The sequence below is a fragment of the Fringilla coelebs genome (assembly GCF_963513975.1).
Source record: "Fringilla coelebs genome assembly, chromosome: 14".
Classification (NCBI taxonomy): Eukaryota; Metazoa; Chordata; class Aves; order Passeriformes; family Fringillidae; genus Fringilla; species Fringilla coelebs.
In genome coordinates, this window is record NC_140040.1 from 1,616,102 (window position 1) to 1,630,409 (window position 14,308).

Genomic DNA, 14,308 nt, shown 5'->3' on the forward strand with positions numbered 1-14,308 from the left:
CCCGAAGCTACAGGGACTGACCCTGCTGAGCATCCCCAAAGGTGCACAGCCTTAAGGTGCATCCCCAAACTCCTTCAAGCATCCACACATTCCTGGGCACTGACCCCAAGGCGCATCCTTAAAGCCCCAGGCACTGAATCTGTGGGGAATCCCCAAAGTCCAGGGTGCCAAACATTGCCAAAATCCTGGGCACGGACTCCCGAAGCCCATCCCTAAAGCAAGGAGTACCGACCCCATCAAACATCCCCAAACCCTGGGTTTGCATTCCCAAAACTGCAGGCACCATTCCTAAATACTGCCAAAGCTCCAGACACTGACCCCACTGAACATCCCAAAAGCCTCCAGGCACTGACCCCACCAAGCATCCCCAAAAATCAATCCTAAATACTGCCAAAGCTCCAGGCACTGCCCCACTGAACATCCCAAAAGCCTCCAGGCACTGACCCCACCAAGCATCCCCAAAAATGCAGGAACCAATCCTAAATACTGCCAAAGCTGCAGGCCCCAACCCCATCAAACATCCCAAAACACCACGCACTGACCCCAAAATCTCCTGGCCGTGACCTTACTGAGGTTTCCAAAGCTCTGGGACCCCGACCCCACTGAGCACCCCCAAGGCACTGACTGGGAGGTGCATCCCCAAACCCCGGGTCAGGCTCTGGGCCGGCCAAGGCCAAGGGAAAACAATGGATCCACATTTCATCAGATGAACAAACCCGAGGAGCACATTTCCTCCACGCGCTATCCAAGGGGAGATGTCAAGAAAATATGTTGATGTGAGAAAGAGGAGATAAAGAATTATTTTGGAGGAAAAAAGCCGTGGAAGGCTCTTATCTGGAGTGACTCATAGGCACACACTCCTTAACCCCACTGCAGCCCAAGGTCAGCAGTTGCATTCCTTTCGGCATTTCAGCCCTTCCAAAAAAACATGTTGCTGCAGGAACAATGTGGAGCCTTTACCGGGCAGCCATCGGAAGAGGGAACTGTATTACCCCGAAACACTTGAACTTTCCTGATAAAAGGAGCAGCAGGACACAGCCCGGCCAAGCTGGAGCGGCCAAAAGCCCTGAGTCAGGCAGCAAAAGCAGTCATGGGATGTGGCGCAGAAAAAAAAGGGAGATATTGGCCTCCTGCTCCCATTCCTGCTCTTCTCCAAAGTGGGGGAGCTGATTTCTTGGCCCCACAGAAGAAAAATCCATGTCCTCAGTGAGGAGCAGAGGTGGAGCGCGGTGCAGGGCTGGCACAGAGGCCTTTTCCAATTCATCTTCTCCAATGCTGAATCCCGAGAAGCTCCAGGTTCCTCCCCTGGTTGCTCACATCCCTCTCTCCGGGCAGTGTCGGCTCTCAGCCCCGGCTGTGCCTCTGTGGAAGCTCTGGGCTGGTTTTCCCTCCACAGCAACGCCCCGTCCACTGTTTTCCAAGGCGGATCATGTTTGTTTGTTTTTTTTTTTTGCAGCAGGACGGATGGAAAACATCCTCAAAACATCCTCTTCCTTCGGCCAGCACGGCTGCGCTTGACCCCAAATCCACCAGCACCACCAGGGCCCAGCAGCTCCATCCACAGCCCTACTTTGGGCAGCGTTGTCCTTTCCTTTCCCAGGAATGTGGCTGTCCCCTCAGGGCCAGGAATGTCCCATGGCACGGAGATTCCTGCACCAGGATGGATGTGGACACGGTGATGCCTTTGGGGCTGCCCCTCTCCAGGGACCTCGGATCACCTGTGCCGTGGCGCTGCCTCCTTGCACAATTCCTGCAACACCCGTGGGGAGAGGATTGCTTTCCTCCCAAGCCCAGATTGCCGAGCTGGCCGCATCACAACTTGGCCAAAGGGGAAGCTGCAGCTTGCTAGGTGGCCTCGTGATTCACCACGGAAAATAAGACCTTGCCCAACCTCGCCATTCGGATCCCGAGGTGTAAATCCCGGCTGGAGGTGGCTTCCCCGGGGTGCCAGGGACAGTCCATCGCCGCGGCTCTGTTCCTGCGCTGGGGATGACGTGGGGGTGTCCCCCGGGGGCTCAGGAGGCGGAAGAGCAGCAGCAGACAAAACCAACCCAGCCCCGGCGCCCACGGCCCTGGAAGGAGCTGCTGGCAGAGCCTCCCTCACCTCCCGCGCCGGCGCGGCTCCAGCCGGGCCTCGGCAGAACTGGTTTGGCCGTGGCCAGCCCGGCTCCAGCCCTGGCTCCCCCAGCATCCCCCTCATCCTCCTCTCCTCGGGGTGGCCAGGAAGAGCCATCCTGGGATGCACCCCCAGCACGGCCCCAAAAGGGCTCTCAGGGTTCCCTGGCACCGAGGGATGCAGCGTCCCAGGGCTGGCGGGCACAGGGCGGTGGCACTGCCAGCGGTGCCATTTCTCCATTATCCATGGGGAATGGATTTCCTGCTCTGAGCTGCCCCCTTGGCCACCAGCTGCCAAGCTTCTCCAGGAGCTGGGGCCTGCAGGGATGCTCACACCTGGAGCACTGGCTCTGCAAGAGGAGGGAAACTTCCTCCAGCATCACCTGAGGCAGACCCTCCACCGGGCAGGAATGTGCCTTGTGGGAAACGCCTGGGCACGGCTGGCAGAACTCCCCACGGTGGGCTCTGCTGGGCACATCCCACCAGCGTCCCACGGGTGTCCCAGCAGTGTCCCACCCATGGGGACCACGATGCTGCCCAGCCCCGGGAGCCCCCGGTGTCACATCCCAAGGGGCCGGTGACAGCCGGGCTGGGCAGAGCCGCTGCGGGGGCAGCGGTGCCACAGGGCTCTGCCACCCTCACCCTGCCAGCTGCTCCGTGCCACCGCGCCAGGGCTGTTTGCACAAGAGGGGAGGGGTTGGCAGGCAGGCAGCGCCCGTGGGTGTCACAGACATGTGGGACACGGGGATGCCACCGTGGGGATGCCACCGGTGGGGCACGGGGGGGCTGGGAGGCTGAGGGAGCCCTGGGATGTGCAGAAAATTCCGGTTTTGGGAGCGGAGCTGGGAGTCCCTGCTGGCGCCCGGCTCATCCCGGGAGCAAACCCTCCCCGGCCCACGGAGCACCCCGGGCTAGCCCCTCCCCAAACACCCCCACCCCGGAGGCACGGATGGGGAAACTGAGGCACGGAGGTGGCGGGGATGGAAAAGTGCAGCTGCATCAGAGCGCTGAGGGGAAAACAGACAAAAAAAAAAAAAAAAAAAAAAGGCAACAAGCAAAGGAGGTTGAAACAGAGTCACCTGAAAGGGAAGGACTCAGAGAGGGAAGGCAGCGGGAAGGAGCAGGCAGGAGGCGTGCCGGGAGCATCCCACGCCACCGGCTCACCACGCCGCCGCTAAAAATAGACGCTGGGTTGGCCACTGTCATCTTTAAAAGAAACGCAATTTTCCAAGCTCCCGGGAAGGACGGCTCTCCCACGGCCACCCCCTGCCCGGCTCCACCGGCCCCTTCCCGGCATCGCCGCCGAGCCCACGCGGGACCGGGGAGCAGCCGAGCGTGCAGGAGGAAAGGAAAAAATAAAACCACCCGGCCCAGCACAGCCCATCAAGAGACGGCGGCTTTAACAGCGCAGATCGCACTCGTTATCTGACACCATCTAATAGCAATTAAAGAAAATCCACATGCAAAAATATGACGGTGTTTTCACCTCCCCCCCCAGCCCGTGCGTTCGCTCGGCGGTGCAGAATGGGAGATAATCATCAAAAAAAGTCAAAGCTCTCATCAAACTAATGCAACATCTGCAGCCGATAACAGGAGCTGGGAGAGCTCGGCTTCTCAACCCAGCTCGCTTCAGAGAGCACGTGGAGGGGGGGAAAACCACCCCGCCACCTTGAGAAATAAAAACACACATGCAGCTGCCCCCCATCAGATAATTAAAGTGCCTGCGTTAATCACATTTGCAGTGGAACAAATTGTTGGAGCCCTTTTGCCCCTCTTTGCTGTGTTTGTTGTTGTAGCGAATCCTGCTCCGGTCTGGTGGGGAGAGATAAGTGGTGCTTATCAGCCCTGGCAATCTCTATCAGGATGGAGATCGGGGCTTGGCGCTTATCAGGAGCTCAGATCTACTGTAGCTGAGCGCAGAATAAAAAGGGAAAAGGAAAAAAAAAAACCCAAAAACAACACCATAAAAGAAAAAATAATAACCACAAACAGGCCCCTGCAACTATGACAAAACATTCGCTTCCAGCTCGCTTAGGAACAAAAAAAAAAAAAAAAAAAAAAAATCTGTATTAAAAGAACAAGGGAGGGGGAGGCACATCAGCGCGATGAGATCAATCTCCCGCTTATCAGCTCCCCCATCGCAGGACCCGGCGCTGTGAAAGCACCGGCAGCTGCCAGAGCCTCGCTCATCAGCTGGGCGCCCGCGCTCCCATGTTTGAAGTTAATAAATATAACAGGCTATCTGGCTTGGAGATCAGCTCCTGCTCCCTATCAGCCCCTCACATCTATCTACCAGCAGAACAAAAGACAGACACACACAAAAAAAAAAAAAAAAAAGAAAGAGAAAGGAAAAAAAAATCAACCACCCCATAAGGCAGAAGCAGCTGCAGGGAGGTTGGTGGTACAGGCAGGGAGGGAAAGAAACTGTCCTCTGCGGGCAGGAACCCCCAAAAATGAAAGGGAGAGATGCTCGGGGTGTTTTCTCTGCTATCGAAAGCCACCATCGCGATGCAATCGGCTTTCAAAGCCTCCCCACGGCGTGCCGGGGGGGCTCGGAGGGAGCGGCACCCCCGGCCCCTCCATGCCCGCACGGCTCCAGCCCGGAAAGGCACCGAGAAGGGGAAGGTTAAAGCAGCTGGTTAAATATAGTCCGGTGTCTGATCTTTGTCTTATCTCTGCTGGCGATCGCCCGCTCTCCCGGCGATCTCCCCGCGAGCCTTAATCTGCGCCTCGCATCGGGCTTCAAAAAAAACAACAAAACCCCAACCCCACAAGAGAAGGCGAAGCCAGAGCGAGAACATCGCGTCACCCAGGAAAATAAAATCAGCAGATACCAATCTGGAGGAGGTTTTTAATGCTCCAGCCGAGATGATAAGGAGGATAGACTTTGTGGAAACAGGTCCGGTCTGTACATGAGAGGAGTCTGGTTACCGGAGCCCTGATTCATGCATACCTTCCCTGATGGAGCAGCGGCAGGGCGCTCTCGCCGCGCTCGCCGCCTCTAATGACTGTTTTCATGTTGACACATACAGGAAGGCTTCCAAGCTCTCAGCTTTTAATCACTTTTGGCCATCGCCGGCGGCCTGAGATCAGCCTCCCACTTTATCATTTCTTCACATCTCTGCAGAAAAGCAGCAGAGGAAGGAGATACGAGGAGCCGCCGCCGCCCGGCCGAGCTGCCACGGCCTCGTCCTGCCCCAGTTTGCCCCGCGAGGTCCGCGCTGGTGGGCGCTGGGAGCGGGCATCCCGCGGGGAGCGGCGCCATCCCAGCCTGCCGCTCGCTCCGCTCGGCACGCTCCCGCCGGAGCGAGCCGGAGTCACCCAGGCAGGGCTTTCTGCCGAAAAAAACCGCGGAAGTTGGAGAAAACCAAAGGAGAAAAGTATCCCGGAAAAAGAAAAAAAAAAAGAAAAAAAGAGGAAAAAAAAAAAAGGAGGCAGCTGGGACTATTTTTAACTCTCCCCGGGTAAAAGTCTAGCTGAGCGTTATCACCACAGCAATCACCCCAGGCAGGGAAACAGGTAGGTGCAACTCAGCCTTGCAATTATTTCAGGAGAAAGATAAAGGTAGATTATCACATGGTGGCCAGCCTTCCCTATCCTCCCATCTCCCTCTTATCACCAGCTTCCATCGACTCGAGGGGGAAAGAAAAAAACACACACACACACCGGAGAGGAAGGAGAAAAGCCAAGCTGAGCCCGGCACCAAAAAACTTCAGCACTTTGCAGGATTTCTCTGCCTTCCTGGTACATCCTCACTGGAGCAAAACAAGAGCCCGGCCGATGGAAACCCTCGGGAACCACCAGTGCCCAGGGAGGGACAAGGATGTGCCCAGGGAGGGACAGGGATGTGCCCAAAGCCCCGAGGGATCCCGCGGCGCTTCCTCATGGCCACGTCCCACCTGGGCTGGGATGCAGAGCGGGACCTGGGGGCACCGGGCAGGGTGGAGGGTCAAGGACAGCGTGGCCGGTGGCGAGGATGGCACATGGGGACGGTGGCACGGCGGGTCTAGCGGCGCCCAGGCCAATGGGGATCCCCGTGGAGGAAGGGGAGCCCTGGCAGGGTCAGGGCGCTGTCCCCGCGGTGAGGAGCCCCCGGCAGGGCTGGGGTACCGCAGGGCGGATGGGGAGCGCCCGGCATAGTGAGAGGCCCGCAGCCGGGGCGAGGAGCCCTTGGCAGGGCTGGGGTGGCCCGGCGGCGATCGGGAGCCCCGGGGGGGTTTGGGGAGCCCCCGGCCCTGGCCGGCGGCGCTGGATGGGAGGCAGGCAGAGGAGATAAGATCACAATTTCAGGCCGTCCCGACAGAGCGATGTTATCAGGACGGGACTTGCAGAACGGAATATTTTAAAGCCTTATCGGGGCCCCCATCGGGAGCCGGTACCGGAGCCACCGCGCTGGCGGGGGGAGGCGGCGCGGGAGGGGGGGAGCGGTGGGGACAGAGACCGAGGCAGGCGAGCGGCCGGTAGCGGGAAGGGGCACCCACGGCGGCCGTCCCGGGGGTGGGGGGGGGGGGGGTGGGGGGGCGGGTCCCGGGTGTGTCCCGGGAGTACCGGGGGGACCGGGGGAAGGGGTGCGGGAGCGCTGCCGCCGAAGGGGTGATGCAAAATAATAAGGGCGGGGGGGTGCGGTGGGTCCAGCACAGAACGGCGGAGAGGGTGCCGGTAGCGGCGACTCACGTTTGATCTGCCGGGGGTTGCTCTGTTTCCTCCTGGACATCGCTCGGCGAGGGGCGAGCCCGGCGCCCCGGCTGGCGGCTGGGCGGGCGGCAGGTGGGTGGCGGCGGGCGGGCCCCCGGCTGCTCGCATGCCCGCCCGCCCGCCCGCGGGGCCGGGCCGGGGCCGGGGCCGGGCCGGGGCCGGGGCCGGGCCGTGCTCGGCGGAGCGAAGCCGCCGCCGCCGCCGCCGCGGGATTTTCTCAATGGGCGCCGCGCCGGATCAAACCCGCGGAGCGCTCCGGGGGGCGGGGCCAGCGCCGCCGCCGCGGCCGCCCATAGGCCCCCGCCCCCCAGCGGCCACGCCCACCGGATGGCGCGCGCGCCGGGGCGGGGCTAACGGCAGAGGGGGCGGGGCCTCGGGGCGCGCTCCTGGCGGGGGCTCCGTGCGCGCTCCCCCCCCGCGGTCCCCAAAGGGTCCCAAAGGTGTCCCCAGCCCCGCTGTGGGAGCCCCGTGAGGCTCCAGCCCGTGCTTTGGGTCTGGTCCCACCCCGTTAGGGTCGGACCCCCCCTTTTGGGTTCCACAACCCATCCCCAGCATCCCGAACTGCCCCTTTGGGGTCTTCAATCCTTCTTTGGGTTCCCCAAATTCCCCCCTGGGATCCCTTGTGACGTCTCTGTGAGCTCCTACACTGACAGCAATCCCCCCTGCTGGAAACTCAGTGCCCTAGCTGGGTCCCAATCCACCTTTCTCAGATCCTCAAAGCCTCTTATGGGACCCCCCAAATCTCCTGTGAGGTCCCCAGGGGCTCTTTTGGACCCCTTAGAACCCCTCTCATTTCCAGATGAATGGTCCAAAACCTCCCACTTGTGATTTCCATGACCCTGGCTCAGGGTGGGGGACACCCCAGGACACCCTGGGGTGGTGCAGGTGTCCTGGGTTCCCCCCTTGGCATCATCCCATCCAGGTGACCTGTGAGCATGAAGAAATTTTGGGGTGAAACACGGGTTAAACAGGAGCCACTTAGATTTGAATCCATGATGGGAATATTGTCCTGTCAAAAACAACAATTTCTCCCAAAATGGATCTTGCCCATGGCTGACCTTGGGTCTGGGGGATTTGCCAGTGGTGATGGCTGGTGGTCCCCAAATGATGATGGAGTTTTTGGATCAATGGAGGGGGCTGGTGGGCTGTGGGGACACGGCACAGCTCGGTCATATCCCTTCTCCATCTATCCCCGGACGTGGGATGTGCTTTTTCCCCCCCTTTTATTTTTCTTTTTTTAAAGGGTTTTTAATTAACTTCCTGTTTCAATGGTGGGATAATGAGTTTTAAGCAGCACATGATTCCAGTAAAGAGGTCAAACCGGCAATGAGGATGTCAAAAGAAATTAAGTTAGGAATTAAGAAGAGATCCAGGGGAGAAAAGAAAAACCCTATGGAAGGAGGGAGATGCTGCTGAGGACAAGGCTCTGCTGCCCCCCCCCCTTGACTGACCACCCCCAAAACCATCCTGGCGGCGCCTTTCACCTCGAGTGGCCTCGAATCGCCGCCTTCCTGGAGACCGCCCCCCCTCCCGGGAGCAGCTCTGCTTCCAGAGCCTCTCCCCTCCCTCCCAGCCCGGCTTTGCTGGGCCGGGCCCGAGGAGCCCGCAGTGGCCTCTGCTCCGTGCCAGCCGTGATGGTTCTGCCTCCAGCAGGGGCTGCTCAGGGGAGCCCCAACCCAGGCCGGCTCTTTCGGGGGTCCCCGGCCTCCCCCCGGGCGGGCTGTGGGGGTTTTGGGGCTGGGGGCACGGCAGACCCAGCCATGGACCTCCCAGCCATGGACCTCCCCCGGCACCGCAGCTCCCGTGGTACTCACCTGGCGTGTTTGCTTACGCCGAGATAATTAGACGAGTGTTTAATTAAACCCAGCATCGTTAATTGCGCGAGTTTGAGGGGCTGGGGGTGAGCGAACACCGATGAGGGGCCCAAATTTCCTCTCCCCGGGAGGCAGCAGAGGGATGGGGGCTGTCCCCGGCTCTTTGTGCTGGAAGAAGCGGTGGCAGCATCTCGAGGGGGCGAGGGGACATTGTCACACCCACGGTGGTGGGCTGTATCCGCCCCAGAAATGCCCCCAAACCTCGCTGGAGCCGGTGGGCTCGGCCACCCTGCGCTGGGGAGCGAAGGAAACAGGTCGCAGTCCTTCCCCCGGCACGTCCCTTGCCAATGTCCCTTTAATTCCCTTTCTGGCACCGTCCCAGAGCCACCTAGACCCCCCTAGGGGTGACAATTCTCGGTCTCGACCACCACCCAAGGGCTGCATCCCGGCGTGGGGACGTCCCCAAATGCCGCATCCCGTCCCCAAACGCCGCATCCCGTCCCCAAACGCCGCATCCCGCTGCCCCATCCCCGGGGGCACCCATGGGTGGCCCCGACGGGGACAGGCGGCACGGCGGCGGTGCCAGCGGCAGGGCTGGGTGTCTCCCCGCTCCCTTCCCGAGGCCCTGGTGTTTGCAGAGAGATTGTTCCAGGGGAGCCGAATAAACAGCGTGTTTTCCCGAGGAGTGAATTACACGCCTGCAGAGCAGAGATAATGCGGGAGCAGCCGTTCCCCCCATTGTGAGCGAGGTGACATCTTTTTATGGAGCTGTGTACATTTGTATTAGTGCCAATTAATCTGCCCTGATATTATTAGAGACGCGGCGAGAGGAGGCGGCGGCGCAGGAATGTCAATGGGAAGAGCCGAGGCGCTGCCTCTGCCGGGTTTCAGGGCTCAGGGATGGCCGGGGTGACATTTTGGGGTGCTGTGCTGAGCCCCGGTGCCACTGCCCGCTGGCACGGTCCGCCAAGGCTCCAAACCCAGCTTTTTCCCTCAATATATCCCATTTTAGGTTTTTTTTTGTCCCAAGAGGGAGGACTGGCATCGCGGTGCCCCACCTGCAGAAGGGCCCTGCCACCTGCTGGCAGGAGAACCCGGCCCCGGGTGCCACTTGTCACCTGCCCGCGGCTCAGCCTCGGGCGGCTGCCGACAGCCCGGGGTGCCCCGGGGCTGGGGCACGGATGTGGCACGGGTGGGACACAGCAGGAGCAAAGCCCGGGCACGGTTTGGGCACGGTTTGGGCACGGTTTGGGCATGCTCCTCCCTGACTTGGGCACGGCTTGGGCATGTCCTGTGCAGAGACGCTGCTGTGGAATTCTGGGCTCCCGGGAGCTGCGGTGGCAGCAGGGAAGGGTTTGGGATTAAACCAAATGCCAAGCGTGGAATGATTGAGGTTTGAAAAGACTCCCAGATCATCGAGCCCCAGCACTGCCAAGGCCATCACTGAACCATGTCCCCAAGTGCCACACCCACGTGGCTTTTAAATCCCTCCAGGGATGGGGACTCCACCACTGCCTTGAGCAGCTGGCCCAGCGCTGGACAAACCTTTCCATGAAGGATTTTTCCCAATATGCAACCCAAACCTCCCCTGGCACAAATGATGCTGGATGCTCCTGAAACCAGGTGGGAATGTGTGGGTGAGCAGCCCCCAGATCCCAAATCCAAGGCTGGGATGTCTCAGTGCTTATTTCCCCCTCCCTCTCACTGATCTCCTTCTGTAGGAATGATGGTCTCACTCCCAAAAGGAGCAATCCAACCAATTCCTGGGCTTCAGAAGCATCACTGCTGGCAGGATGGCATCCCCGGGGGCTGCATGGCTCCTGTGCTCCTCTTCCCACTCTTCACAACCCTAGGGCTCCAGGTTTTCCTGCATGAATTCAGCACCAGGGCTGCAGGACCCCTGTGGTGCGTGGTCCCTGTCACGCACCCTGGGGAGGAAGGTGGGAGCTGGGCTTTAAATTCCTGCTGTGCAAGGAACGGCCAGATTTGACTCAAAAGCAAGAAAAAAAAAATCCTAAATCTTCAGCCCCTGCTTGCAGCATGACAGCCATGGTGGATCCCGTTATCCTCCAGGCTTTATGGAGAGGCTTAAAGCACCTCTGGCTCAGAAACTTGGATGTGGGGCTGAGAAAAGAAAGGCTGGCTGGATTTGGGGGGGCTTGAAGAGCAAACAGCTTGAGGAAAATTTAGGGTGGTGGCAAGAAGCCAAGAAATCCCCCCTGAGGGGCTCCATCAAGGCCAGGCACCCCCCATCAGACCCACCCTGCAGCCCCCAGGGCCTGGAGCTGTCCCAGCCTTGAGGATGTGGGTGCAGACCGACCCCCCCAGATGTGCTGGGTCCCAGGGGAGCCCCCCTGTGCAGCTGTCCCCTGCTGAGCAGGGAGTTAATCCCCAGCCAGGAGAAGCTGCCTGGCTTTGCATCCTCACTGGAATTACGGTGACAGGGGCCTGCAATCTCCCAAGTGACAAATGCCGCTGGATAATGCAGGACTCAGCAAACCTGGGGGCTTTAGGGAGCTCAGAGGAGCTGATGGGTGGGGGGGACTGAGGGAATGGGATGTGGGTGAGAGCAGGGGGGGAAAAAACCTACTCACATTTAGAGGGGAAAGGATAAATTAAATAATTCAGCCCCCAGAGATGTGGGGATGATGCCAACATCTCCCTGGGGAGCGGCATTCCAGAGGGAGCAGAGCCTGAGGTGGGCATCACTCGTGCCTTGGGCTTCCAAAAAATGGGTGCAGCTTTGGGAAGGGGTCCCTGCACCCTTCCCTGGGGATGGGTGCCATGCCTGCAGCACTCCCCTGGCTCACAGGAGACTCATTTCCAGGTGCCCAGGTGATGAATCTGGAGGTGTGGGAGAGCTCTGGTAACAACCAGGCATGAAAATCTCCTCCTCCGCCCTGCAGGTTTGCTGCCCTGGTGAAATATAGCACAGGGAAAACATAAAAGTCCCATTTCCAGCTCCATAATATTTCCTGCCAAAACAAAGTAAAATGTGCCGCCTTAAATTTTCTGCAAAATTCTTTTGAGGTTATTTTTTTCCCTAAATTAAGCCATACTAATTATTTTCAGCCACTTTATCTCCACTCTGCAACACACCAGGAGGGTGCAGGCGGCAAGCATTTTAAGCCTCCATAAACAAAAGAGTAGTTTGGAAAATAATTCTATCAATTAATCAAATTAATCCTGCAGTTTTAGTTACAAGCCCCGAGTGGCGAGGATCCCAGCCGGCGGTGCCGAGCTATCTCTCACTGACAGCGGCTCCGTGTTGTGATTGCGGCAGTAATTAAAGGATGGGATACAGGAATTAAAGGATGGAATACACCGCCTCCGTGGCGGCTCCCAGCCCAGCCCGGCGGGGCCGCAGAGGTCAGCTCGAGGACAAAGAAGGGGTGAGAGATCTGGGCCTTCAGCAGCACCATCATCATCATCATCATCATCAATCACCATCATCACCGCCATCGCCAACACCACCACCATCATCATAAAATGGGGATGAGCAAAATGAGCCATCATCATCATCATCATCATCATCATCATCATCATCATCATCATCAATCACCATCATCACCGCCATCACCAACACCACCACCGTCATCATAAAATGGGGATGAGCAAAATGAGCCATCATCATCATCATCATCAATCACCATCATGATCACCATGACCAACACCACCACCATCATCATAAAATGGGGATGAGCAAAATGAGCCCTCATCATCATCATCGCCATCACCAACACCATCACCATCATCATCATCAAAAAATGGGGATGAGCAAAATGAGCCCTCACCAGCATTACCACCATGATCATCACCATCTTCATCATCATCATCATCATCAATCACCATCATCATCACTAGCAGCAGCATCATCATCACCATCAAACGGGGATGAACAAAATGGGCCCTCACCATCATCATCATCATCATCATCATCATCATCATGGCCAAAACTGTCATCTTTGTCATCATCACCATCACAACTGGGGATGAGCAAAGTGGGACGTCATCAGCACCATCATCATCATCATCGCCATCACCATAAATTGGGGATGAGCAAACTGGGCTGTCACCATCATCACCATCACCATGATTATCACCATCAAAAATGGGGAATGGTTAAACTGGGCCATCACCATCACCATCACCACCTTCACCACAAATTGATGACCAAACTGGGCCATGAACACGTGGTGATGACCAAACTAGGTAACCCCATCACCATCACAAACCGATGATGACCAAACTGGATCACCACCATCACCAACTGATGATGACAGATCAGGCTGTTGCCACTGCCCGTTGGTAGTGACCGAATTGGGCTGTGACAATGGCCAATCCATGATGACCTAACTGTGCCATCACCACCACCAGCTGAGGACCACCAAAACAGGCCACCACCATCACCACCATCACCTTGGGGTTTTCCCCTCAGGGACAAGACTCTCCTGCCATGAGCAGCACTAGGACAAGGTCTGTGAGGAAGAGGAGCTGCAGGAGCATCTTCACTGTTGAGAAGCTCCAACACTTTGCAAACCATTGAGGTGACAGCAGTGGCACCAAGGTCCTCCTCGGCCCCTTTACAGAGGACGCCTCAAACATCCCCCAAACATCACGCAGACAGGTAATTTCTGTGAAAATATTGGAATATATTTGAAAAGATTAATCATGGATGACTTTACAGTACCACCCCATATTTTTATCTCATACTTTATTTAACAATATTAAAGAGGCACTTTAAAAGCACACGGACAACATCATAAAACGGCGTTTCCTGCTCTCTCTCTGCTTCTCTGGACAAAATATCAAAATAAAAACTTTTGACAGAACACATTGCACCCAAGGTAAATTACCTACAATAGTTTTTTATACAATACAAAGAATTGTAAAGATACATATTAACAGAATAAAGCCTCTTTTTTTTTTTCCTTTTAACTCTAAAACAAAACAAAAAATCATTGCAGGACAGACGCAAAGTACTCTGACTGTTCATATCACATCAGTGCATTACTTCACCTCCTTGACTTGGGAGTATTTCAATAAAATCTTTCCATGTCCTCATTTGCACCTGAGATTTCTTTCTGGATCCAAAAGTTCAGTTGTAGAACGTGCTCGTTTAATGTGACGTAACCTTTTCAACACTATGGAGTACCAGCATAGAGGAGCTTTTTCCCTTAAGTTGTATTTTTCCTAAAGCTATATTTTCCCCCCAAGTTGTGTTTTTCCCCCAAGTCGGATTTTTCCCCCTAAAGTTAATTTTTCTCCCTAAAGCTGAATATTTCCCCCCTTGAATTGGCTTTTTTTTTTTTTTTAATTCTCTTTTCCTGCTCCATTTTTTTGACAGATAATCGCTTCTCCCTACCAATTCCCCATTTTTTTTCAATCAAGGAAGGCTGTATTCACATTACAAATGAAGAATAGCACCAGTAACTGCATAGTACAAGCGGATACCTATAGAGCCACTACGACAATACAGTAAGAGAGTTTAGAAGTGATACCGTTGAGGGCACTCGGACAGTACCGGTTTTTGCTGCGGTAAATTGGCACAGTTTTCTCGTTGCACAAAAAAAAACCAACCCACAAACAAAAAGGAAAACACACACACGCGCTCACACACATACACACACAAAAAAACCCCCCAAAAAACCCTAAAAAATCAGAGTTTGTCACAAGTGTCAAGG

General features: G+C 56.7%; 1 protein-coding gene across 1 annotated transcript in view; it reads right to left on the reverse strand.

Annotated features, from left to right (window-relative positions):
- ZFPM1 (zinc finger protein, FOG family member 1) overlaps positions 1-6,947 on the reverse strand; it is a 33,834-nt gene extending 26,887 nt beyond the window's left edge. Inside the window, exon 1 of the mRNA XM_084215028.1 lies at positions 6,790-6,947. Within this exon, the coding sequence (XP_084071154.1) occupies positions 6,790-6,829 (40 nt within the window). The 5' untranslated portion in view covers positions 6,830-6,947. The remainder of the gene's footprint in view (positions 1-6,789) is intronic.
- Positions 6,948-14,308: the final 7,361 nt, after the last annotated feature.